Source organism: Pogona vitticeps, chromosome 2 (genome assembly GCF_051106095.1).
Source record: "Pogona vitticeps strain Pit_001003342236 chromosome 2, PviZW2.1, whole genome shotgun sequence".
NCBI classification, from domain to species: Eukaryota; Metazoa; Chordata; class Lepidosauria; order Squamata; family Agamidae; genus Pogona; species Pogona vitticeps.
The window spans coordinates 33,519,994-33,547,489 of NC_135784.1; the positions used below are offsets into that span (position 1 = coordinate 33,519,994).

At 46.5% G+C, this 27,496-nt stretch overlaps 1 protein-coding gene across 4 annotated transcripts in view; it reads left to right on the forward strand.

Moving 5' to 3' along the window:
* The window catches only part of PLXNB1 (plexin B1), a 160,638-nt gene that overhangs the window by 111,105 nt on the left and 22,037 nt on the right, over positions 1-27,496 (forward strand). For all 4 annotated transcript variants that reach the window (XM_020808809.3, XM_020808810.3, XM_078388778.1 and 1 more), the window contains 14 exons: positions 1,250-1,350; positions 3,610-3,742; positions 5,435-5,591; positions 7,780-7,888; positions 8,014-8,122; positions 9,218-10,090; positions 12,658-12,783; positions 14,031-14,153; positions 14,959-15,052; positions 15,874-16,040; positions 20,999-21,150; positions 24,386-24,491; positions 25,765-25,901; positions 26,660-26,836. In XM_020808809.3, coding sequence (XP_020664468.3) covers positions 1,250-1,350; positions 3,610-3,742; positions 5,435-5,591; positions 7,780-7,888; positions 8,014-8,122; positions 9,218-10,090; positions 12,658-12,783; positions 14,031-14,153; positions 14,959-15,052; positions 15,874-16,040; positions 20,999-21,150; positions 24,386-24,491; positions 25,765-25,901; positions 26,660-26,836 — 2,564 coding nt within the window. The remainder of the gene's footprint in view (positions 1-1,249; positions 1,351-3,609; positions 3,743-5,434; positions 5,592-7,779; positions 7,889-8,013; positions 8,123-9,217; positions 10,091-12,657; positions 12,784-14,030; positions 14,154-14,958; positions 15,053-15,873; positions 16,041-20,998; positions 21,151-24,385; positions 24,492-25,764; positions 25,902-26,659; positions 26,837-27,496) is intronic.

Below are 27,496 nucleotides of genomic sequence, written 5' to 3' on the forward strand. Positions count from 1 at the left end.
TTTCAGCATATGCAATAGCTGGGAACAAACCAAAGCAAGTCTTCCTGTTTGAATTGCCAGTATTGTGAAGTGGCTTAAGGAGACAGCCGCTTCAGGGTACTGGGAAATTTGACGCATTCTCATCTCTTCGGTGGAGAGGCAGAGAAAGTGACATTTTTAAAAGAATCCATTAGGTCAAGGAAAATGTACTGCATCACTTATTAAACGTTTTTTTAAAAAAATTTCTATGCTTTGTCTTACATGGCTAGTTGACAAATTGCCCACAATGAAAACTATGGCAGCAGATTCAGCTAATGGAACTTTTTAAAAAAATAATTACCTCGATGGTTCCTTCTCCAAGGAGCAGAAGTGTTTGATTTGCTAATGTCCTGAAGTTGCTTTCTTCTTAAGTCACTTCACAATATCGGAAATCCCCACTGAAAGGAGCTGGGCCAAATTGAGCTCCGACATGCCATTTGGATGCGAGGACCACACCCAGTGGCATAATGCGCCTCTACCCAAGTCGAAACAACCCTATTTAGTGTATTCACGAAGGCTTTCACAGCTGGGATCTACTGGTTGTTCTGGGTTTTTCGGGCTCTTTGGCCGTGTTCTGAAGGTTGTTCTTCCTAACGTTTCACCAGTCTCTGTGGCCGGCATCTTCAGAGGCCAGGAAGGTATGTGAGATATCTGAAGATGCCGGCCACAGAGACTGGCGAAACATTAGGAAGAACAACCTTCAGAACACGGCCAAAGAGCCCGAAAAAACCCACAACCCCCCTATTTAGCTTTCCCCAAAAGAGTCATGTAGGCAAGCCCTCCGCTGTAGTTTATTGGACACACAATTCAGTGTGAATCTGTGTAGGTGCTATTTCATGCCCCCTCCTTTCAACATAGGTCTGTACAATTCCTTGTTTTGAGTAATTTTCACACAGTACAGTGCAGAAACTGTGGGAGGAAGGAGGGGTGGAAAACACTGGTGTCCTCTCAGCTCTTGTCCACTAAAATAGAGCTTAGACCTCATGCTTTCTGAACATTATGCCCTGAACTTAGTTCCTTTTCAGATTTCAACTCCCGATGGCAATACTTGCACCACATGTTAAATTCCAGGCTTCCATGAAATTAACGCCGGACAGAGACTAGTTGAATGGTGCCCTTCGTGGGGGGGGGGGGGGGAGAAAAACAAGAGTCCTGCAAAATCCGTGGCCAGAAGGTAGATGTTTGAGCTTCTTTGGTTTCCAACAGGATGCTCCGTATCTTCCTCTTACAGGTCTCCAAGATTCCCATTTTTGAATGCTCCAAGTACTCTGACTGTGAATCGTGCTTGGCCCTGAGGGACCCCTATTGTGGATGGTGTGTTCTCCAAGGAAAGTAAGAAAGAACTGGCTGGGATTTATTTTCTTAATGATTTCGTAGAGAAGTCTGTATGGGATACACAGAGGTCCAAACAAGCAGCTGGGACCCAGAGATTCATTTTTCCCCAAACTGCTTTTTTCGTTTTAACCTTGTGCAATGGAGAGGTGGATAAAGTAGAAAGAATGGAGAAGCCTTCATCCAGTTTGGACAGTTGTGTAAGAGAGGCCGTGAGGGGCTTAATGAGGATGGCAAAAACAGGAGCTTTTGTTTTGCTGTTGACAAAAGTGGTGATTTCTTACGCATCATTGCCTGCTCCCTATTAGTATCCCAGTGGTGAAGGTTGCCAAATAATTTGTCCAGCAGGGCTCCTGGAATGACACAGCATTGTTTCAACAGAAGTGGCAGCTGCTGTGGCCGTGGCAGGGTAAAGTGCCTCCCCCTGAAGATTTAGGGAAGGCCTTGGGGGCCTGTCCCACCACCAGGCATTTTTAATCTCCATTGTACAGAATCCTTTTTTGCTCTATATTCACATACAAAATTTTGGAGAGGTCTTCTTCCATAAAATGCCGGAAACTAATTATAAAGTCCCTTGGACTCCCTATTGATTCCGTTTAAAATGGGGTTTGGTGGGAGGTCTCTTTTTTAACATATAAAGAGCTAATTAAATACTTACTCCCTGCTAAGTTACGAATTGCCTGGCCGTGGAGGTCAGTTAAGTTCCCATTCTTGCGTCAGTTCCTGGAACTCTGCAATAATAATGAGTAAATGAGTTGGAGAGATCCTAATAGCAAATGAAGAACCATTTCCTACAAACCTGATTTCCGTTTGCGTCCTTATACTGATGCAAACAAACAGCTATTTCCTGAATTAGAAGTGCACAAAGAATGTTGGGTTTGGGCCGTATTTGCAGATTTTAATGAATCACTTCTTTCCTGTATTGTTTTCTTGTAGGGATAATGGTTTTATTTCTGGTTTTTTAAATGTTCTCAGTTTTTTTTCCTTTCCATTTTAGAGATCACCAAAATGATTCATTTTAATACTGCTCCTTTCTTTGAAATGCTTAATAAAATGTTGATTTAAGATGTGGCGACAGACAGGAGGTTTGCTGCTTGTAATGGGTCCATGAGGTACTAGAAATGCTACTGGACTCCTGTTCTGGGCAGACAAGAAAACCTTAGATTCCCAGAGCACTCAGTTTTGAATTAGGTGATCTGCTCCATATATTTGCAGACAGGCAATATCCATTGTTATTGTTGGCTCCAGCAGTTTCCAATGTTAAAAAAATGAAAACATTAAAAATAAGAGTATCGTAAAACCAGTAGCCTAAATTCAATTGCAGATCACAAATACTGTATAGCAAACACTGAACCACTTGCTGAAAGGTACATCAGAATCTACGTAAATCTGGTTGGTTCAGTGGGTCTACTGCAGTTGGATCTAGCTGGATTTAGGCTTATATATTTGTATCATACAAAGACTGTGCTTCTCCCTCAGTAAAAGTAAATCAAAGGGCAATCAGTCAACATAGGTTCAATCTGTTAAAAAAACAACAAGTGATAATCTCCTAGCCATGCCTGAGAGTAGAGGAATATGTTAATAGAGACAGGATGATAATACTGGGGCTGGGTGAGTTTTAGAAGGGTCCACAGATGGAGGGACCCAACTGAAATGGCCCTCAACCTTGTCACTCCCCCCCCAATTCTCTCTTAGAGGAGTTGCTGAGGGGAAGACGTCAGATGTTGCTGTCACGATAGTTTGATGTTGAGATACTGTAAGTGTTTTATCAGAGATCGGGGATCTGAGCCATATAAGTTTTTATAACCGGGACTTTGATTTGGGCCCAGAAATGTACTGCTAGCTACTGCACACCAATATGATACAGTATGTTCAAACCCAAATCTTGCAACTTTACTTTTTTTAGACTATACTGTAACTCCCAGAATCCTCCAACTCTTGTGACCTTTGGGGGATTCTGGGAGATGCTGTCTGAGGAAGTGGATTTGTCCATGAAAGCTCACATTAGAAATCAGCAGTTAATTTTTGTTGTTGTTGCTGTTGTTGCTGTTGCTGTTGTTGTTGTTGTTGTTGTTGTTGTTGTTGTTGTTGTTGTTTTGGGGGGGTTGTCCTGGTAAGGTGTAGTTTTTAGCCAAAGCTCTGGACATTGCATAAACAGGACAAAGCTGCTTGCCCTCCCTTGCAAGTTGATCTCCTCTTTCGAACAACCGAGGGTCTCTTCTGTTTCTCCTCAGCCTTCATTTATTTGTGTCTCCCTAGGTGCAGCCGTCGCTCGGAATGCTCCAGGTTTGACGTGAGCGAGCAGTGGCTGTGGGGGTTTAATGTGACCCAGCAGTGTCCGTCTGTCCAGTCGCTGAGCCCTGCCAGCATCAGCCGAGAAGAGCAGAAAAATGTGAGCTGCTCAAATGTGTAGTTTCCCCATAAAGGGTGTGAAATCCTCTTGTAAAGAGGAAAACATCTTGCCTTCTGGGGAAAGCTGAAGTGTGAGTGGCTTGTGCATCTTCTTTTCACACTTCTGTTGTGGAAGGAATCGGGAGTCATTCACACTTTTGCTGTCACGGCTTTCGTGTGATGTGGAATTGCCCAAACCTAAATAGATAAACCTTGGAAAGGGTGCAAAGTGTGTGTCAAGAACAAAGCTTGGTATTGATTTCCTTTCCTTTCCTTTTATTTTTTCTTTTCTTTTCTTTTCTTTCTGGATGAGTTCCCAGAATTCTCCTGCCAGCTTGCATTCACTAGACTGCATGGGGATGCTGAGAGTTGTATTCAAAAGATGAATGGTTCCTAATTATTTAGGCTCTCCAGATATTTAGGGAGGAGCGTTTCCCAGCCTTCTCTGGAGATGCCAGCATGGAACCGTCTGCATCCAAAGCACATGTTCTTATCGGTGACATAGGTATGGTCCTTCCCAGCAGATAAAGGAATACACATGCATTTCAGGTTTTTTGTGCCTCTGTCAGTCCCTGCATAGAAAGGCATATAAAACTTACTGGCCGGATAGTTCAGTGTGCCTCCCAAGAGGACAGCCAGCCTGCATAGCCTTGAACAAGCTGCACAGTCCCAGGACACCTCCAGAAGAAAATAATAGTAAATCACTTCTGAGTACTTTATACCTTGAAAACCCTGGTAAGGGTTGCCTTAAGTTCGAATTGACTTGATGGCATATAATCAGTCTTACGAAGTACAGTGGGGTCTCTACTTAAGAACGTCCCTACTTAAGAACAATCCAACTTAAGAACAGCTCCATTTGCTAAATTTTGCTTCTACTTGAGAACAGAAATCCAAGATAAGAACAGGAAAAAAACCCTTTCCTGCTCTTTTTTTAACCTTAGGTCATCTTAGGTTAAAAAAAATATTCTCCCCCTAGTGGTAGAGTACGTATTAACCAGCTTTGCATTAGTTCCTATGGGAACTAATGCTTCAATGTACGAACACACCTCTACATAACAAAAAAACAGCCAGAACATATTAATTGGTTTTCAGTCCATTCCTATGGGAAATTTTGCTTCAACTTAAGAACGTTTCAACTTAAGAACAACATTCCAAAACGGATTAAGTTCTGAAGTAGAGGTTCCACTGTAGTTTCTATGGACGGAAAAGAGCAGATACGGATTAAATGGTTTTCAATGCATTCCTATGGGAAATGCAGATTCGACATAAGAACTTTTCAACTTGAGAACCACCTTCCAATACGGATTAAGTTCTTAAGTAGAGACCCCACTGTACAGTATATGAAAAAATATACAGAGCTGTGGAAAACATGATAGAAACAATGCATCAGTAATTAGTATTTCCCTCTTTATTTTTCCTTGGCTGGGGTAGTATCCATCACCTTGGATTACATTGGTGAAGTTCAGACTAAAGCCGGAGTGGATTCACTCTTCCATGACATGATAGTAACCAGCTTCCTCTGCAAGGGTTTTGCTCCCTTGTGTCTTCGTAGACCTAGCCTTTTCTATCAACTTCCTTGGCATTTATTTTATCCTACCTCTTCCAGTTTCAGATGCGATAATTCCCCATGAGAGGATATTTCTTTATAAAGAGCAAGATTCATGTATTGATTTGTATACTGTCTGATTGACAGATATTTCTGACCCTTTCGGATTTGCCACCCCTGCCAGACAGAGAGTATTATTCGTGCTTCTTTGAGGACTATGAGAGCCCAGCAGTGCGGATGGGGTCGGGCATCATGTGTCCCTCGCCAAATCCAAGCCATGCGCTGGTCCTGAAAGCAGGAACAGGTGAGTGCCTGCCGTAAGAAATAGAACCACCATGGTCACATTCAAGCATCGCATTAAGCTACAGCTCAAGAGGAATCCTGTTTGGTGGAGGATGAACAGTGCATTCTGGTGCTCAGTACCAAATGTGCAACCATGACAGTGGGAGCAGCTAGGATCGTAAGCAGCTAGGATCGTAATGCATAAAGGGGAATCAAACCACTCATCCTAATAGCCCAATAACGCCCACTCCAATTTGTTGTGGTGTTTTAGAGTTGCAGCAGCATCTCCTGTCTAGAGATGCTAGATTCTGATCCTGAGAAATTCTATAGGGCACATATTCAATTCAATTCAATTCAATTTTATTTAATTTTAAGCCAAAGGCCATTAAAACATTGGATCAGCACCTAGACCGGAGCTACAGTTCCTTGCTGTTTGCTCGGTGGTTTGTTTATTGTGTCTAATTGTTTATTGTGCTAATACAGCAGGGAGCTTGCTCTCTATCTTGCCTTTCTTCACGTAAACCACAGAAATAACTCTGAGTTTGTTTTGTGGTTAGTTCTCTGGCTTCTCAGGAGGGAACAAAACCAGACAAACAGCTTACTGCCAGGTTTGCAGCTCACAGGCCTGGGCCTGTTTTCTTAATGGCACCTGCAACAAATTGGAGGGATTAGCCATTGTACACAGCCATACTGGGTTTGTTCTGCACAAAGTGGAATTCTCTTGGCTTCACCAGGGTAAGATGTCGTGTAGGTGTTCAAAGTGTTCCTCTCTCAACTTTTTCAAAGTTCGGGGCTAAGATTTCCTGTGCAGACCATGAAACGGATGGAATTAATCTTGCTAGGGCGCCACGTCCATGCTGTAGCATAGCCCCAGTGGTGTTTGATATGGGGAAAACCCTATATTGGGCAGAATGCAGGACAATTTCTCTCCTCTCCAGGCTCTTTGTACCATTGCCAATGAGTTAAGCCAGTACTATCTCTGGAGGGAAAAATATTGAAACTGATGCTGTCCTACTCATCATGAATAGATAGGATTCTCTGGAAAAGGCAATAATGCTGGGAAAGGTGGGAAGCCACAGGAAAAGAGGAAGACCAAATTTGAGATGAACTGACTCCCTAAAAGAGACCACGGGCTTGAGTCTGGAGGAGTTGAGCAGGGTGGCTGAGGACAAGATATTTTAGAGAGTGCTTATTCATTGAGTCCCCATGTGTCAGAGGTGGTAGCATACAACAAAACAGCAGCACACAACAAAACCAGTACAGAGTCTCCATCGCATTTGCTACAGTTTATTTTATTTATTTATTTTTAAGTTGTGTTGGGGAAGGCATTTGTCTAAGCTTGAAAGAATGTTTTTATTGCTTCCAACCATTTCACCCTCTCTGTCGATTCCAGTTACTACTCCTTGGACAAGATCCCATGAGATCCCCACCAAGAATCCTCTGTCCTCCACTTCCTGCTTCTCCCAACACTCTCTTTCTTAAATCTCATTACCAGGGATGGGGAACTGTGAGCCACAACTCGCTGTCGAGTCTGACTTCAGTCACACTTTCAGCTCGACACAGACGAGAGTCGGGCCAGATGTCCCTTCCAGGCCCCCTGTCTCTGCACCTGCACAGTCCAGAGTCTTTGGGTCCCCGTACTGAGTCCCAGGCCTTGAGGAGGCGAGGCAAATGATTTCAAGGGTTGAACCCGAACTTGGGACTCAAGCCTCAAGATTTGGGCTTGGCACTTGGGCCCAAAGACCTGTCAACGTCCCTGCTCATTATTTTTCTGGGGGGTCTTGTAGTATATGCTTTGTCTGCATCAGAAGAAAATGAAAGACTCTCGTTTCTTCCATTTAATAAACCACTTACAGTACTTTTATAGGAATAGTACCCCACGTTTTTATGAGGTAAAAATATTGAAATAAACTTTGCAAAATGTGTTCTGCTAGCTGAGAGTTTGTAGAATTTGGTTTTTATACCTGTAACATTTTGATTGACTTTTAGAGTACTCTAGTAGAGTCAGGGAGAAAACATGCTTATTGGTGGACTACCATCTGCCTCGCTCCTAGCTGGCATAGCAAATGGCAAAGGGTGATGGGAGTTGTAGTCCCCACCCCTGCATTTAGATCACCCATCCAATCCCATCTCTCATTATCAGTGTTTGAATTGTCTGGGGAAGATTTGCTGGTGAATTATGTTTTTTGTCTTTTCCCTTCTCATTTCAGACCACATAACCATTCAGCTGGTGGTGCGCTTCCATGACATTTTCATTGCTTCGACACCCTTTTCCTTCTATGACTGCAAAGCAGTGGCTTTTCTGAGGAGATCAGCACCGTAAGTCCACAAGGGTGCCCTCTCCCACATTATTATTTCCCTGGCGTTGTCCTTGTGGTGAAGCTCTTATTTGACTTTTTTTTGGGCCTCCTCCTTAACAGCTATTTGTGTTTATTTGCTTCCAGGTGCCAGGGATGTGTGAGCAGCCACTGGGGCTGTAACTGGTGTGTCCAGCAGCACCTTTGCACCCATAAAGCTGCCTGTGAAGAAGGAACCATGATCTACAATGAGAGGGTGCGTCTTTCAATGCTTCTGTCTGCTAAGCAGTCTGTTGAGTGCCTGGCTGGTAAAGTTCCGGTGGGAAGGAGAGCATTTTATTGCCATGCTATTCAGTGTATCAGTACAGTGGGGCACCAGCTTTAGAGAAGGAATAAGTAATGTGGCTAGTGAACCCATCTTTGCTAGTGCCCCCTCCCGTCTTTGTGCAGAAAGCCCCTCCCAACTCCTGCCCAGGTCCTTGACCTTTTACTGCTGCCCTATTTATTATTCTGCTGCAAAAGGGGGACTGCTGTTTTCTCTTTGAAACAAGGTGCAGACTCCTTTACAAGCAGAGCTGGAAGCCCTCCTGAGTTAGGATTCTGTTTGTTGCAAGAGACAAACGTGGCCACTCCTCTGGAAATAGTTACAGGATTAAGAAACGGGAGGAGGTTTGGAGCACAGGTAGATGTGCAGTAGAACAAGATGGGAGAAAGTGAATGAGTGGAAAAATTGCAGGTACCTACATGGGCTGAAGTGCAGTAGGAAAGCCCACGTAGGCTGCCTACGGTAGGTCCCAAGTACAATCCTTGGCATCTTCTGGAAAATTGGGGAACAGCCAAGGTCTGACTCCCCATCTGTTGATATAGACCAATTCCAATCAACCCCTGGCAGTGCAGCCAATAATCAAGATTTATGGAAGTTGTCATCCTTGAAACACTGGAAGAACCTCAGATTCCCAGCTACTGGTGTAGCCACTTCTGTCTTGAATGGACCAGTATGCTGACTCGGCATACGGCACCCTGAAAATTGCAAGATCCACTGAGGATAAAGTGGAAAGAGAGAAGGTGCCTATGCTTGGCCCTACTCTTCGAGGTTCTGTTCAAATGGACAAATGCCTTAAGTAGTATTCCTGTGCTCATTCAGTGGGGATTTAACAACTCCTCTATAAGTTCCAGTGGTTCAGTGAGCCTGCTCTACTTGTGACTTACTACTAGTTTCAGTTGCTGTTTGCAACCCGTTTTGGGGTAGGAATCTCTCATATCCACAATCATTGGTTATTGTTTTTTTTTAATTGCTGCTGTTGCTAATTCTTTCTGTGACTGGCTCTCCCTTCTCTTTTCATCCCTCCAGACTCAGATACCAAATTTTAGTCCGTTTCCTTCCTCAGCCACTCCAAATGCAGCGACCTCCCCCTCGTCATCATCAACTGGGGCCACGGAAGCCACTGTAATCTCAGTGACACCTCTGCCTCCTTCTACCCCCAGTCCCACCACCGTACCTGTTATTCCTGCTACCTCACCACCAGTGACTTCAGCTGTCACAACAGCACAGCCAGAAACCTTGGGTCCCACGCACGTGGCCTCCTCGAACACAGTTGTTGCGGTCACTTCGCCAGAGGCAACCGCAGACTCTTTGACGCTGGCCCCAACAGAAGTGCCTACTACCGCTAGCCCTACCTCTGAGCCTACCTCTGGCCACCCACCGGAGACCCCTGGCCACACGACACGTCCTACCTCAGAACTGACCACGGGCCTCGATGACTGGTCGACCGTTTCTCCTTCCACAGCCACCCAGAGTACGGAGTGGCCTTTTGTGGAGTCATTGACGCCTTCTCCAGATATTGAAAATTCAACCACGACCTCTCCTCTCCCAGAGGCCACCCCGTCCCCCATGCCAACTCTTCTCACCCCCAACCAAACAGGAAATGCTTCCACCTCTTCCCTTGATCTGCTGTCGGAAGACCTGGAGACGGAGTTACCGACGTCTGAGACGCCCCTGCCTACCGGCCCTTCCGACTGGCCTCTTCCTGAGGACAGTACAGAATCCAAGGACAGCGAGGAATGGCTGGGTCCTCTGCTGCCGGAGAATGACACGTCCTCTCTCTCGGCCTCCATCCTCCTCTCAGGCGACGGAGACTCCTCAGAGAGTGACATATCGGATTTCCCCAGGATTCTGAACCCAGGACTGGACTATCAATATGACGCCCCTGGGTTTCTAGACTTGGTGAGTCTCAACTGTCATCTCAGAGCCCAAGTAGGTGGCCATGACTGTTATGTAACGATAGTCCAGCAATTTGTTTTCCTCTGCAAAAAAAACAAAACAAAACAAAAAAACACTGTCTGGGAGAGGAACTTTGGAGCTGAGAAAAACTAAAGAGGAAAGAGTGGCTTGTGGTAGAGCGGTCCCCACTTCCACCATTTTGTGGCTGTGTTCTCAGGCCTTGAAAGGATGGGGATAGCAGCAATTCAGCTAAACTACCCAGCGCGCTTTAGATGGTTGTTGCCATTTTGTTTCCCCCAGAAGGATGGAAGCTTGTGCTAGGGCCCCCTCTGCCTTCCCAGATCCTGGGGTGAGGAGGCACTCCCCCATCCCGATTTGTGAGCCGTCCCTGCCCCAGAATGACACTTCTGGCTCTTTCAGACAAGCATTTGGTCTCCAAAGTGCTCCTGATCTGAATGATATCTGCCATTACCATGGCATAAAGCTTGTCTCAGTTTCTGGCAAAATCTGTGATTCTGCAAGTGTTTTTGACCCTCCTGAAGGCATGATACTCCCCTTTGTTCCAGGCATTTGTGGAGAAATTTACTGCTACAGTAGGGGTCCTTTCTTCCTTTTTTTTTCCCCACCCTTTGCTCATCTACCCATGCTCCCCATTCTTTCCTTTGTCCTTTTTTCACGCTTTATTTTATTGATTGATTGATTGTATTTATTGTATTTATATGCCGCCCATATGGTCATTTGACCACTCTGGGTGGCTAACAACACTTAAAAATAAAACAATTTAAATCTAACAACAATATACAACATCAATAATCAGTTGTTCAAGATGGAAAGAAAAAAAGAAAGAAAGAAAAAGAGAAAAATAAGTCAAATAATGGTTGGAGGGAAGGCTTTGCTCCTCTCCCCATGCTCCCCATTCTTTTTTCCTCCTTTTTTTTCATCCTTTGCCTCCTCTATCCATGCTCCCCATTCTTTCCTGCCCAGAGCCCAAGTAGCCATGCAGAGTGCTTACTGGCTGGCTTCAGAGTACCTAAGGAAGCTGATGCCTCTATTTCACTCCTGCCTGCATATGCCTGGGGCTAAATCTGAGACTTTGTGGTTGCTTCCTATCTGAGGCCAAGCAGGAGTGGTGACAGCAGCCGCTTGCTAGGAAATAGCCGTGTGGCATGGCTGTGAATCCTCTTGTTTATCTACAATGAATAGGTTGATCAAGAGGAACTTTTTCCTGGAAGAGACCTATGTCATGAAGAGACGTTATTGTATGGGCCTGTCTTTGGGAAATGAAGTGGTATTTTTATGGCATACCAGTGACTTTTGCGCCTTCTTCTAAAAATGAGAAGGGGAAATGATTCTGCCTTTCTGTTCCTCCCTAGGGGGGAGGTCCACCTTTTCACCCTGCTTTTATTGGCTGGTGTAAACATAACCTAGTTTGTTTACCATGGCTGTATCATTTGTTTGTGTCTTTTAATTGCCTGCACACTTTGCCATCAGAAGTACAAGAGGGGACGTTTAAAAAGATTCCATACTCCAAACACGAATGTCCTTGTAATTCTGGTGGTATAGAAACAATAACTCATATTCTTTTGCATTGCCCGGTCTATCTTGGATTTCGGAAAATTTTTATCAAACCTTATATGAAGTTACCCCTTGGACCCTGAGAGGCGGGTTGTACCCATTTATTGTTGTCACGGCAAAACACAGGCATGCTGTCGGGACCAAATATAAGTATGTTGTATAATGTAGCAAAACTTTGTGCAGCTGCAATTAAAATGCATGAAGTAATTTTTATTCAGCTTTCAGTTATAGCAATAACAAGATTTTAGGTATGTGTATATGTGTGTATGCTTTTTGGATATACAGTATTTTATGTCTATGTAGTTTGGATATTGGTAATTGACCGTAATAAAGTATCTATCTGTGGGAACAGAAGACCAAACCCATCTGCCCCATCCTCCCACTAGGTAAATGCTCTGTCTCACCCACTTTAGGTTGCCCAGAACCAACTGTGACAATATGGGAAAATGTTCTTTCTATATGTCCTGTAATCCAGTATATTTTGAAAGAGGGGACGTAGTGGCGCTGCGGGCTAAACCGCAGAAGCCTATGCTGCAGGGTCAGAAGACCAAGCAGTCGCAAGATCGAATCCACGTGACGGAGTGAGCTCCCGTTGCTTTGTCCCAGCTCCTGCCAACCTAGCGGTTCGAAAGCATGCAAATGCAAGTAGATCAATAGGGACCACCTCGGTGGGAAGGTAACAGCGTTCCGTGTCTAAGTCACACTGGCCATGTGACCACGGAAGATTGTCTTCGGACAAACGCTGGCTCTATGGCTTGGAAACGGGGATGAGCACCGCCCCCTAGAGTCGAACACGACTAGACAAAAATTGTCAAGGGGACCTTTACCTTTACCTTTACCTGTTTTCCGTGCCGGAGAAAGGTCACATTTCTAAACTAGTATTTGGCTCTGTATTTGAGCTCCAAGCTTTTTGCTGAGGGCGGGGTAGGATGCAGAAGTACAAAACTTCTGGAAATCCTCTTACTGCTCTGTCTTTATGTTTTGTGGACTTTCAGAATGAAGAGTTCACCTGGGGAGCAGATGCCTGTCCCTGTGTGAGGGGAATTCAGGGGTCATCTCTGTTGCCAGTCAACGTACAAAGAAAGATAACACTGATCGGAAGGAACTTCCATCTCTATGAGGTAAGCCTTTAGTGCTGGCCATTGTTCAGATATTGCAGGAGAGACATGATAGGAAAACTTCTTTTGTGGGTGTTCAGTGAACAGCTGCCTGTTCTTTTCTGAGATCTGTGTTAAATTAATCTCAGTATTGTTGCAGAGTTTTAAAATATTGGTTAAATTCCTCTAGCTGTGCAGTAGAAGCGCGAGGATTCACAGAGCAGAATAGCTTCAAGTTCCCTAGAGTAGACCACCGCTTCTCAATACCTGGCACTTACAGTCTCAGAAAAATCACTCTGAGACATGAATAGTAGAAAAAACAAAAATGTTTCATTTACTTACAGTTGTAAGTAAGAACAGATCAAACAGCAAACAAATAATCGTGACTGCTTTCAATAATAGACCTCAACAGACTTCGGGCGGGGGACACAAAACGAAGAGACGTGGCTCTCTTTGAATTCAGAGACAGGGAAGAACAATTGTTAGTGCTGGATAGAGTGACATCAGTCCAGCTCAGGAAAGGCTGTCCTAATCACACAAACTGCAGGCAGCATGCAAGGTTGTAAAAACTCTGACAAATACAGTGGTGCCTCGCATTGCGACGTTAATTCATTCCAACGAAATCGCAAAAGCGATTGCAAAAAGTTAGTCGCAAAGCGATTTCATCGCTAAACGGAGTGCTCGCTAAGCGAGGCACCACTGTACTGTGTATTTACTGGGACAATGAAGAGACACGACAATAGCGGTCTAGTGAAGCCGAGGCGGGTAGGGTTAAAGTGCTTTGCTCTTGGCCTTAGCCTCCAACAATGCATCCCTATACTCTAGGGTCTTTTCTAGTTGCTTCATGGTTGTGCTTACACGTCTCATTTATCTTCTGTTTTTGAGCTAGACCCACATTGAAACAGTGGGTGTGTTGCTGCCGTAATTGATTTGTCCATCACACCTGCCAAACGACATCACTCTCCAGCACTGTTTAGAGAAGTAACTAATTCCCACCAGTACTAACAGACAGTAAATGGTGGCGGGTTGGCAGGTAAGGGATCTTCGAATGGCCATGGGATTCAGTGCAGGGCTTGTCCTTGATGAATTTGAGCGAGGACTCGGTTTAGAGGGCGCCTAGGAGTTACGTGGAGTACAGCTGGATAAGTTTTCTGGGCTAACATGGCCACTAGGAGTTATAGGTCAAAAAAGTAACGTTTCTGAGTGCTGGCTGAAGCGGAGGGCATGTCTCTCTCTGTATGATTCAGCCCTTGATTTCTCCTTTCTTGAAGGATCAGCTCTGGGATTATGAATGTGCCTTAGTTCTGGAGGGGAAGACCTTGGTTGTGGAAGCGTATATTGAGCAGGATGAAACCAATCCCACCCTTTCCTATATCACCTGCCAGCTGCACCAGGTAAGGCCTTCCTATGACAGGGACCCTGCCCTTGAATATCCACCAGCTCTGGCTGTAAAATAATTGCCAGATTTAGAGGCATGTTGACAGGGATTGTCCAGGTTTTAAGCCATTCTTTTGTCAGTCCTAAATCCTTATATGCCAGATGAGCACAGACCTTAACTGAGCTTTCTCTCCACACTTATACCTGCAATCCCACTTACTGTCTTTTTAACAAATCACCGTCTTTTAAAGAAATGGCTCAAAAATATTATAACGCTGAAGAAATATTTTCAAAATGAACTTACGTGCTGGGTTTTTCTTGAAGTAGGTTAGCACTAACACTGACATTGTCCGATCTGAGCCCTCTGTAGTGAAGGCTCATTCCACTGCTAATCCACTTCGGATATCAGTTGTTTTTCCAAAGAAGTATTTCAGAAATGCTGAGGAACCCTTTCCAGAATGATCATGTGTTGGACTTTTTGGGTGGGTAGGTTGGCTGGTTTTTGCATTTACATTAGAACCTTCAAGCTGGAGTCCAGTGGTTCCCAACTTTGGTTCCCCAGACAGTCTTCGACTACAACTCCCAGAAATCCTGGTGAGCACAGCTAGTGGTGAAGGCTTCTGGGAGTTGTAGTCCAAGACCATCTGGCGATCCAAGGTTGGGAATCGCCGCTCTAGAAACTCTTCCCCCCCCCTCAAATTCTTCCTGTGCTACAAAGTGAACCACACAGACCTACAGGAGGTGGTTATAGAATATAATTATCATTTGGGATAAGAAATGTGACATTCCTTTCCAAGGCTGATGTTTTGGTCTCTCTTCCAGTACAGTTACTCGGCACCCCAACCCGAATTCAGTGCAGAGATTTTTGTGCAAAGGAAGCAGCGTCTCCGTGTGGACAGCATTGAAAACCTCAATGGTACTGGGGGGGGGGGGGGAAGATGCGGGGAAGGGTTGGGAACAGAGGTGGGCATGAACTGTGACTTGATGGTTCGGCGCGGCGACCATGTAGGTTTTGAGATTTTTTTTTTTGTGCAGGTGGTGCACGCTTCCGTCCTCTTCCTCCGCACGATTGCCCACTCGCTGGCAACAGCGTGCATCCTGCCTCTGCCTTCTCTGCGTGATTGCCCACTCGCCGGTAGTACCGGAGGTTTCCCGGCCCCATAGCCTCGTTTGAGTGGATGATCATGCAAAGAAGGCAGAGGAGGGTTGTGCGCCGTTGCAATCAGGAAGAGGCAGGAGAAAGAAAGTGTGCAGCATCTGCAGAACACCGCTGTGGGTGCTGCACAAAACCGGGCCAAACCACCGAACTCTAGTTTGTGTCTGTCTCTACTTGGGAATGGTTTACTTTAAAAAAGAAAAAAAAAGTTTAGCCAGATGTAGGCAACATGTCCCCTATTTTTCAAAGCCTGTCAGAAAAATGATCTTTCCATACTCTGGTGTAGAGGGCTATATTTTGGAGCCAAGGACTAACAAACACCTGGCCCTGCTGGAAGGATGTTGGCCAAATGCAAAAAAGGTGGCCTATTGGAGTTAGAGGGTGAGGGTTACTTTTAGACATGAATCCCGGGGTCCTGTTTTCTGATTAAAGTGACGATTAGTAAGAGAGGGAGGCCGAGTGAAAGGGAGTATGTGGAATTATTGGGCAATGACTTTAAATTCTCCACCTCGCTTCAGTTTAACAGTCTTTCTTTCTAGTCAAATTGTTCTGAAACTCTTACAATGGCTCCTTCTCCGCAGTGACCATCTATAATTGCTCCGTGGGACACTTGGATTGCAGCCGCTGCCAAACAGCGGATGCCAAATATAACTGCGTCTGGTGCGGCGGGGAGCAGCCCAGCTGCCTCTTCCGAGACTCCTGCAAAGAAGAGGTGGCAGACTTGTGCCCGGCTCCTCGGATTCATTCTGTGAGTATGGGCAAAAGGCTCCCTCGGGCAGGAGAAGCCAGCTGCGCGGAGCCAAACCCACGGGTGTCCAGGAGGCTTGCAAAAAGAAAAAAACCGAAAACCCAGACAAGCAACGGGCTAGCCAGAGTTAGGGGTGAAAGGGCAGCCCTCGTGTTGACTGGACAACAGGATAGCTTCTTATCTTGAGAAGAAGCTGCCTTCTTTCAAAACGGGATGGCATGACTTCCTACCTTGAGTCCCAGAGCCTGAATGGCATTTTGGAATGTAGGAGTCTGTTTTATAGGCTATTGGACCCTTTGTTTTAAAAATTGTTTATTAGCTGCCTTGCTGGGCTAACCTTTTTTCCCTAGTGCAGTTAGGATGGTGTACATTGCTCCCCTTTGTCCCGTACTTTATTTTCGCAATATTCCTATGAGATAGCTTGTTCTCACCCAGCCAGTGAGTTTTGTAGCTCAGCAGCACCCAGGACCTTGATCTCAACCTTGAGTCACAACCAGCTCTAATACCTGCTCCTCCTGTACTGGCCCCCCACCTCATTCCCTCCTCCAGGGGTGGGGTGGGGGTGGCTGGGTTTTGCTGTCCTGGGATATGTTTTGACCTGGCTCACGACCTCCCTGCCTTGGCCCTATCCCACCATCCAGCCCTCATGGCACCTAGAGAGCCTTCTTTTCCCAGAGGGTGATTATAGCTAAGGAGGGAAGAGACTCTACCCTCCCTTCCCTATCCATAACAAACCTCCTGAAAACCCCTCTTCTAATTGCTCTAATTGTGCAGCAGTTTGTCTTCGAATTAAAGAGAGAGAAAAAATGAATTGGCCCACAGGGAAGCCTTGTTTCTACATCGGATTGCCTCATGGGGTTGGTTGGAAGAGAGGCCTCTGGTGTTGCAAGTCCACAAAGGAAAATTTCCAAGCACTTGGTGAGGTTCCATCCGGTAGCAGAGGGAGAGGGAGGGGGCTGGCCCCACTTACTTACCTGCTTGTGGCTCCATCCCCACTCACCACCCCCTCCAGCCTGCTTGTGTCTTTTTCCAGAATCTTAGGCAGAGATCTTTTCCCCTTGTTGTTGTTGTGTTATCATGTCTGAACTGGCTTATGGTGACCCTAATGCAGCTTTCAAAGTGAGACATTTGGAGGAGTGGTTTTACCTGTTCCGCACCCCAAGGGAACTTCCATAGCTGAGTTTGAACCCAGGCCTCCTGAGTCCTAGTCCATTACTCTGTCCACTACCATACCAGGGACCCCAGTCATGATCATCATATGCCATCAAGAGAATTCTGACTTTTCAGGGCTTTCCAGGTGAAGAATATTCAGAAGTGGTTTAGCTTTCCCTTCCTCTGGGGGCTCCCTGGGACTGTGCAGCTTTGCCCAAGGCCACAGAGGCTGGCTTTACTCACAGGAAACACAATGGGGAGATCGAACTCCGATACCTAAAGATTGAGCTGTCTAGCTAGCTATCTAGCTGTGACTTAATCCTTGGGACCTGGGAAACTTTCTCCATCTAAAACATGTGCTTTATATTGAGGGGTGGTCTCTTCCTCTGGAGTTGTGCCAAAGCCAAGCTTATCCTATTTATGCAGATTTAGTCTGTTGAAATTTCATATGGTTAATCGGCTTCAGTTCTTGTTACTGGGTAACACAACCCTGCTTTCAGCTAGGCCTTGCATGTGAAGTTCTTGTTTTTTTAACCTGTCAAGGCCAAAAATGTTTTTGAGGTGAGAGGAGGAAACAATTTCCCTTCCTGAGTCCTAAATAATGTGAAAGCCCAACATTTATAATCCTGTTCTGTGCCCTGGAGTCCACTTGGATACCTGGGAGGAAGCTAATATACAAACTCCCTTCTCCAACCCCATGCTCAAGGTGAGAGGCAGTCCGTTCAGAGTGAGGGAATGTTTTTTGCATTACCAAACATCTTAATGTCTTAAAAGACTGCAGAAAAAGAGGATGTGGTTTAGAAATCAATCAAAAATATTCATGGAATGTTTTCCTTTAATTTTCAGCTTAGTGCTAATAAGACCCCTTATCAAAAGCAGTGTCATATTTTCTGTGTAAAAATATATATATATATTTTAGTCCAGTGTACTAAATATATGCACGCTGCATCTGTGAAAAAGAGCAGTTGAATGAATTGCAGTTATTTTCCTGAAAAACAAACAAATACATGCAGGAAAGGATCCTGGCCCTGCTTCTATGGATCTGTTGCGGGAAGCAAGCCTCAGAGAGACAAGTAATCACAGCGGTGGTCCCATGTGTATTTGCAGGGCATTTTCACAGTCATAACCTTGAGGGAAGAAATCAATTCCATTTTTTTCAAATTTTAAATACTGAAGAAGTGGGTCTTGAAGAGGTACCTGGAGGAGAGGGAAGAGACGTGGCTTAAAGAGTCCAGTGCATAGTAGGGGCAGAATGGAAGCAAAAAAGAAAGAAAAAAAAGGGGGGGGATGGTACAGTAATTATAATGCAGGAGTCTGAAGGAGAAGACAAAAGACAGGCTCCTGGACAAGAGATAAGCTTACACAGAGCAGAAAAACAGAGAAAGCAAGGAGAAGAAGGAGACGGGAGATGAAAAAGGTGATAAAGCCAGGAAAGAGAGGGAGAGAATTTTAAAGACATAGCAAAGGACCTTGAGACCTGAGATGTGAGGCTGTGCATTTTAACAGTAAACAAAAACAACAGAGTGTCTTTTAACCCTTTAAGCCAGGAAGGGGAACAACCATGAAAGGTCTAGAGACCACATACTTCCTAGCGGGTTACACCTGTTCTTGTGACCACTCATCTCCAAATCATTGTGGGACACAGGAGGTGGCAATGGCAGGGGGTCCATAAAAAGAACACACTGTTCACTTTAAATAATAGCAATGTGTCATCAATCAATTCTGACTTATGGTCACCCTTTCTAGTATTTTCCAGGTAGAGAATACTCAGAAGTGGTTTATCTTTCCCTTCTTCTGGGGCCATCCTGAGATTGTGGAGGTTGCCCAAGGCCACACACAGGCTGGCTCTACTCACAAGAGACACAGTGGGGAATTGAACTCCCAACCTCTGGCTCCACAGCCAGATACCTTGGACCCTGAAATGATAGCACAACGGGACTTTTTCAGCCAATTTTTTTAAAAAAGTAACATTTGCTGTGGGTGGCATTTCAATCCCTATAGGCCACATGTAGTCCACAAGTTGGTAGATGTTCACATTGCTTTTAACACTAATACAGTGGTTCCTAAACATCTTGGGTCCCCAGATGTTCTTCGACTGCAACTCCCAGAAGCCTCCAGCAGGTGGTGGCCAGGATTTCTGGGAATCGTAGCACAAGAATATCTAGTGACCCAAGGTTGGGAACCACAGCACTGACAGCCTGAATGAAGCATACAGGGGACAGGACCAGCAGACTCTCTCCTTTCCCACTATTGTCAAATGTGATGGGAAGCAACTCTATAGGGCTTCAGACAGGACTCTTCCTGAGCCCTCTTTAGAGATCTCTGGGATTCCCAGGTGATCTCCGATCCAAACGCTAACTAAGCCTTGCCCTGTTTAGATTCCAAAATTAGACCAGGTCAGATGTGGTAGGTGATACACTTTTCAAGCCCACCAGATGTGTAGAATTTGATCCTCAGAAGTAGATGCTGGTCAAAGAAAACTTATGGCATGCAGTGCATTTGTTCAGCTTGAAAGGACCAAGAAACAGGGTTGTTTTTTCCAGCTACACACAAATATTGCTATTTCTCTAAAAAGAAACAGACAGAAAAATCTGGTGGTCTCATGAGCGGCAGGACATGGCACTTCACATTCCAGCCAGTCCTAGAACCGAAGTGGTTCTGCTTTTGCTTTTAAGAGCGAGAGAGCCCCCCCCCCAGTCGCCAGCTGTGGTGAACTTTTTACCTTGCTGCAAAGAGCACAGTATGGAGATAAGCAATGGTGGGCTCCTCCTGACCCCCTCGTATCCGTTTTAGCTCCCTGTATTTTTGGAAGCTTGCCCAGCCGTATCTTCTCATCCTACAAACTAGGAAGTTCGGAGGGAGGGGAGAATTTCAAAACCTGGGGGCCTGTCGCTTTCCTTTGGCCTCGGTTCACAGTTGCCTGCCTCAGTGGCTAGGCAGGAAGTTCCTCATTGCCTCAGAGCCCCTGTGCGGCACCCGTTGTGGGCCACTGTGTCAGAGAGGAGTGCTCGCCTGCCCTTTGCTTGGATTATGCATCCATTAATCCTCACGAATCAAGTGAGATTCTATCCCACCATCACCAAAATTGCCTTTAAAATGAAGAATCCCTGACATTGCTAGAGACCTCTGAGGGCATCTTCAGAGAGGAAAAAATGATTGGTGGGTGGACTCAGGTGGTCTCTAAGGGATCTTGAGATCTATCTAATCACATTCCACCTGCCTTTGAGAAATCCAGTCTGTGCTTACAATCTTTCTTAGCTCAATGTTTTTGGATGCTCTAGAGCAGGGGTCTCAAACTCAATTTACCTGGGGGCAGCTGGAGGCAGAGTCTAGGTGAGGCTGGTCCGCATCAGATTTTCCGCCAAGCGGAGCAAGAGCCTGAGGAAGCCGCCCAGGAGTTTCCTTAGCCAGGCGGGCTGGTTAGCAGGCTGCAGTTCCGGATGGAGGGTGCAAGAGGCGCTGTCTTGGGAGAGAGCCGGAGAGCAAGGCTAGGCTTTTTTTGACTCTTGACAGCAGAGGATGCGTGGGCGCTTGGGGGGGGCAGGCAAGGCGGGGGACACAAACTATTGTTCGGCGGGCCGCAAGTGGCCCCCGGGCTGCATGTTTGAGACCCCTGCTCTAGAGTTTTCCAAACAAAGGTGCAGTAATGATAGCTGTCTCCTATTATGAACTGTCTCATATTGCGAAACAAAACTAATAATAACTGGTCTCTCGTAGGATGGGTGATGATGTTCTCAATGCAATTTTGAAAGTTCCGAGTTCCATATATAGTCTTAAGTGTACATGTGTTTGGACATCCCTTTCAGGTTTATCCTTTAACTGGACTGGTTGAAGGTGGCACCAGAATCACCATCACTGGTTCAAACCTTGGTCAGAAACATGAAGATATTGCTGAGACAGTTACTGTGGCAGGAATCCCCTGTGAGGTTGACCCTGTGGCGTACCAGATCTCTAGCAGGTAAGTGAATTTCCCACGTTCTCCTAGCAAAGAGCTGATATTGTATCCTCCGACCCATGATATGGTCACTGGTAGGTGAAAATTTTTGCCCTCTCATATTAAACAGATCCCTTTTCCCCCCCATCAACACCAACATTTCACTTCCCACCATGTGTTTTTAGTGCTAGTGTCTTTACATCACAGACTAGCTGGGGTTCAAGCAGCGTTCACAGGATCAGGCCCAGGGAGGGAAGGTGATCAAGTAACTAACTACAAGACAGGCATCATGTACAAGAAAATCTTGCAAAGTCAACAGAAACTAGCAGGTCAAAGATATAAACAACGAGGAACCTCCAGAGCAAAACTTTGCGACAACTTTGCTGGCAGTCTTTTCTTGTCTTCTGTTTGAAGAGCTGCAGGGCATCAAAAACCAATAAAATCCAGGCAACCTAATTACTCTGATCACTGCGATGTTCCAAGTTAGGGGGCCAGGCTGGGTAGCTGATGCTCCTGCTAGTGCCTCCCAAACTTACTTAATTGCCACCGTAATTCTTTTACCGCAGTAATATCTGTGTGATAGAATGCTACTAAAATCTTAGAAAAGAAGCCTTGAATATTTGCCACTGTTAGCTCCTACCGCAAAAAAAGATAAAGAAAGGTTTGTATCAAGTTATGGGAATCTGTAACCCTCCATATGTTGTATTGAGGGACACCAACTAGAGCAGTGTTTCCCAACCTTGGGTCCCCAGATGCTCTTGGACTACAAGTCCCAGAAATCCTGGCCAGCACAGGTAGTGGTAACGGCTTCTGTGAATTTTACTAGTACAGTGGTGCCTTGACTTACGAACTTAGTCCGTTTCCGGAATGGTGTTCGTAGGTTGAAATGCTCGTAAATCAAAGCACTATTTCCCATTGAAATGCCTGGGAACTGGATTAATCCGTTCCAGCATTTAAAAAAAAATAAAGCACACAGAAAACCCCATCTGAAGGCACTGGGGCTTTAAAAAAAAACAACCAAAAATAAACAGAGCAAGCCCCGAAGGCTGCAAAAAAACCCAAAACACCCCCCCCCAAAAAAATAAACATCGAGCAATCTCCATGCTGGGACTGCAAAAAAAAAAAATCACCAAAAACAAACACCACAGCACAGAAACATAACCCACCTCAGCCGAAACCCACCCAGAAGTTTCTAAAAAGCAAAAAAGCAGCGCCTTGCCAGGAAGACTGAAGCCTCCTCTGATGGCACTCGCTCCCCAGCGGATGGCGGCCGGTGAGAGGCCCTGGCTGGCAGTGTGCGGCAGCCGAGGCAGCAGCAGCAGCGGGGCCAGCCATGGTGGAGGGGGCCCTTACCCATGCGTAAATCCATGCCAGAGATATGGGCAGGGAGTGCGCTGGCTTCCCACGCCCAGCGGCAAACTGGAGGCACCCCGCTTCTCCTTCCTTCTCCTGCGCTGCCACCTCACGCCCCGTCCACGGAGGAGCCCCTCCGACTTGCATGCCCCAGGCCTTCGGTGCCCCTTACTCATGAGTAGACCCGTGCCTTCGGTGGCCCTTATTCATGAGTAGACCCGTGCCGGGGATGGGCAGGGAGTGCACTGGCTCCCTGCGCCTGGCGGCAATCCGGAGCCACCCCCGCCTCTCCTTCCTTTTACTCTGCCGCAGGAGTAAAAAAAGTTCCCTGACCCCCCCCCCTTCTCTAACCATTGGGGCGAAAGAGCTACAAAGAAGCTGCCTCTTCGCCACCAACGGTTCGAATTTCCCGCCTTTTCCCCTGCCTTTTTCTGTTCATAGGTTGAAGCTCTGCTCGCAAGTCAAAGCAAAATTTTGCGAGTGGAGCTGCTTGTAAGTCGAAATGTCCGTAGGTAGGGGTGTTCGTAAGTCGAGGCACTACTGCACTGTTTCTAGTACACGTCTGGGAACCCAAGGTTGGGAATTACTGAACTAGAGCATTCCTGATCATTAGCTCTGATGGCTACAACCAATGGGAATTGACCTCCAGGTGAATGTTGCGGGAGTTGACATTGAGGTTTCCTGCCTCCAGCTGCAACCTGGAGACATGTTTATGGCCTGACCTGCTCTTGGAAAAAATGCAGATAATAGTTCTGTGATCACACCCATCTAATTTGTTGCATTTGTGGCAGAGGGTGCTATATTCCATTGGCCAGCAAAGACTCCTTGAAAACAAGCCATTCTGCTTTCAAACAAGGCATATACAGAGTGCATGTTGCGTTTTCATAATGATTAGGGCTTGCAGGAACCTTAATAGGTTTCAAAACAAGGTGCATGCCCCCGCCTATGGAGCTGGGCATGAACCTCGGTTCAGAGGTTCGTGCTGGTTCATACATACGGCACCACAGGTCCACGTGTTCCTTTCCCCTGCCTTTTCAGCCAATGACCCACTCGTCAGTTGGAGCAAACTCCACCCCCCTCCTCTTTGGCTATTCAGCTAGTCCCTGGCAGGAGCACAGAGTTGCCTGTCCTGCCTCCTTGTCTGAGTGGGCAATCAACCCAGGAGGTAGGGCAGGAAAGCCCATGTTCTTGCCAGAGAATGACTGAACAGCCAAAGAGGAGGTGGAGGAGAAGAGCATGTGCCGGCTGGTGAGTGGAGGATCCATTGGGGGAGGTGGTGATGCCATGCCTAAAAACTGGCACGAACCTCCAAACTGAGGTTCATGCCCATCTCTACCCATCTGTCTTTTAAGACTGAACAGGTTTGGGGCTGATGCTGCATTGCCAGCTTCTGGCAGCCTGGCAGTAGACTTGAGGAGGGGGAGTGTGGCACCATATTATTTGGAGGGGGAGGCAATGTGGATCCCTGGCCCTTGGGAATTGCCTACTTCTGCTCTGAAGAAAGAAGCTGGTGATGACACTGCGTAGAATAATGGAGCTGAAAGGTACCCAAATACCAAGTAATAATCCCCATACCCCCAACCCCCAATGGAAGTCAGAACCACCCACCCTCATGGTCATATGTTGACCTGATCCACCTGCACCATCGTCCACTCCACTCAAAAAAAAGTGGAGTGAATGACTGAAATAACTCCAGGAAGCTTATGTGAGTGAGCCAAGCCATGAGATTGCAGAGGGACCAGAAATGGCTCGCCAGCATGACGGTTCAGGTGGGTGATGTCTCCTCCGCAGCCAGGCTGAGAGCTAAAAGTGCCCCCCCTCTCATTAACTCAGGTTTAGAGCAGCCCATGTGGTGCCCCTTGGTGGGGGATTCTTCTCCATCCTCTCTTCTGCCCTTGTCCTGCAGTATCGAGTGCACCACGGGTGGAAGCGGAACAGAGAGGTCTGGGCACGTGGTCGTGGGGGTTCTCGGAGGAGGACAAGGCGTCTTCGGCCATGTGTTCACCTATCAGGTAAAGTGGGCCGCCCTTGGTCAGGAGCTCTCAGGGGGCCCCTCGGTGGGGGGGGGAAAGAACAACGGGGCTGCCGGCAGAAGTAGGAATGGCCTCCCCATGCCCACAGAAGCACCCGGGGGGCCACTTTGGCAAGTCCTGGGCCTACTTTTCTTCTTCGAGTGACCTTTGGGGAAGAGCCACAAAGACTCCCAGAAATGTCCAGAAGAAAAAAAGGGGGGAGGAGGGGGGAGGGAGAAAGAAGTAAAATGGTTGCTGGAAATCCACTTCTGGTTGATATAATGATGTCAGGTGACCACTCCCTCCCCTCTCCCCCCCCCCCGGTGAACTGCCGCTCCTGGAAGATTTCACTGTTCTCTGGTAGAAGAGAGGGTTCAGAAGAGAGCTGAGGGCACAGAAACAGCTGGAGGGGCACAAAACCTCCCGACAGACACATTTTACCCTCCCTGTACTAAATGGCATACATTACAATGTCAGCAGACTTGGGCGTTTTCCCCACGCTCGACGGCCCCTTGTGGGAGAGTGAGGAAAGTCAAGTGTGCAATGGCACCAGAGTCCTCTTCGGGTGGCAGACACGTCGGTGGGAGTGGGGCTGTGCCTCGCCTTACGGCGCCGTCCTCCACCATCACAGTGTTGGGCGGAGCACGTGCAACGGACGGCCAAGAGGCACCGGCAGAGTCTGCTGCTTACCTGGAACACCTGCCAGGGAAGTCGGTAGCTTCCAGGACTGAGGATTGTGTGTGTGTGGGGGGTGTCCCTTCAGAACTCTTTATCACTCTGTGTCCTCGTGATGATGCCACACATCCTTGTCTTTCCTCCACTGACCAGGTTCTTTGCTTCTGGGCCCTTGGTGGCAGATCGTTTTGTCCCAGCCTTTGGAAAGGCGCTAGCTCGCTGCTCTGTCCTCTTCTCCTTGCCGCCTCTCCTGCAGAACAGCTGCCGAAGCGGAAGGGATTTTTGTTTCCTGAGTAAAAAGTGTGAAAACTGTTTCAGAAGCAGCAAGAGGGCTAAAATCACCCCTTTTCCTTTATAAAGGGAAGCAGCAAGAGCTGCAGAAGGACACGGCTGTCATGGCCACAGTGGAGCTTGAAAACGTTATAGTTTTGGACTACAACTCCCAGAATCCCCTCGGGTGGCAGGAGGGATCCTGGAGCTGTCATCCGAACTCTGCCGTGCCATTCAAGCAGCTTCTCCGAACAAGGGCACTGACAGCTCCTGCTTTTGAATTCTTTCAGTTAAATGTTCATTTCTCCCTTTTCCTCCGTCCATGCAGAACCCGGAGTTGAGCTTCCTTTCTCCGTCCCAAGGTCCCAAGGCCGGAGGAACGGCCCTCACACTAAAGGGCTCCAAGCTGTTGACTGGAAACCCCAGCAAAATCAGCGTTCTGGTTGGAAACTTTCCTTGCTACATGTAAGAGGAAACAGGGGGGCCTGGAGACAACAACCACTGCTTTTTCAGATTCTGCCCACAGGCCTGGCTTTTGAAAGTGTGACCCCTTGAGCTAAGTCCCCAATGAATCTTCCGAAGATATTGCTTGCCTCTATGTTTTACAGTACCCTATACATGATATTAGTGGATCAGTTGCCTTCATGCCCTGTCTCCATTCTGAGGTAACAAGAACTTTGAAGGAGGCCTTCTGGAAGGAACCTGGAATTCGCCTATACCTCCCAGCATAATCCACCACTGCTTTAAATTTTACCTTATTTCACCATGAGGACTAGAAACTTGCCTTTTGGTTTTTAATATATATGTTTATTGAGGTTTTATTGAATTTTAAATTAAAATGGGCTAAAGCAAATTAAAGGAAAGTGATCAATATATCTCTGAAGGGGCCAGGAGGAGATCCATGTAGCATTTTGCTCCTTAGCCTGGTACCCCTCCTCCTCCTCCTCCTCTTCTTCTTTTAATATGAAACTCCAGGCATATACCTGACCTGTATAAAGGTGAGCTCAGGAGTATGTTGCAGCTTTCTGTGTCTTTTGCCAGTTTTAGAACAGATGGCACGCTCAGGAATCTGTGTCTCCCACTTTTTTGTTTAGATTGTGGGTTTTTTTCTGATTTTACTTTCTGGCTTTTTTTGCAAAGCTCAGATTGTATCTCCTTGAAAGCAACCAATAAATAAAACCAGTCCTCTCTTTCTTTCTCCACGTGCCTGCCCATCCCCAAAGACATTCTGAGGTGCAGGAGGATTTGCTGCAGTGCCTGACAAGCCCCAGTGATGCGTCCATGGAGCTTCCGGTCACCATTAAATATGGGAATCAGGAGCGGAGGTTGGAAAATCCCCTCTTCAAATATACCTTGGACCCTAACATCACCTATGCAGAACCATCCAAGAGCTTCCATAGGTAACAATGCACTTTCAGGAAGGCTGTGGGGGGGGGAGGAACCTGCCACTCTTCACATGCTGCTGGGTTAGCAGCTGCAGTGCACTCAGCACGTCCCTGCACATGCGGTGTAAATTGTCTGTCTCCTTTCTTTTGGATGTGGCTTGTCTTAAAAGGCAGGTCATTGTTGCTATAGAAAAACCTGAGATCTTAAAACACAGTTAACAGTAAGTGTGACCTGTGCTGCATGCAATCCTACATTAAGAGACAGCTGAGATAATGTAGGATGGCATGCAACACGGGGCACGCTTACTGCCAAATGTGCTTGAAGATCGCAGGTGAAAGATTTCCTCCACCCCACAGCCATCCTTCTTAAAAACGAGAAGGCTGTGTTTGACACAGCTAGCAGGATGGACAACAACAGTAATCATAATATTTATGGATATTGGGCTCTATACTGCAGAGCATTCCAATGAAATCAATAGTGTGCAACACACAACATGGGCCTGTTACAACTAGTCACAATCAAACAGTTGTCTCTTGACTGTTCCTTAGTCCAGGGTTCTAAGCCCTCCCTGTTCTGTCCTGGGGTGATCCCTTTCCTGAACAAAGTGCTGCAAAGTGGTGCAAGCTTGCTGGTCTGCAGATATTCTTTTGCACACCCACTCTTCTTGTATAGAA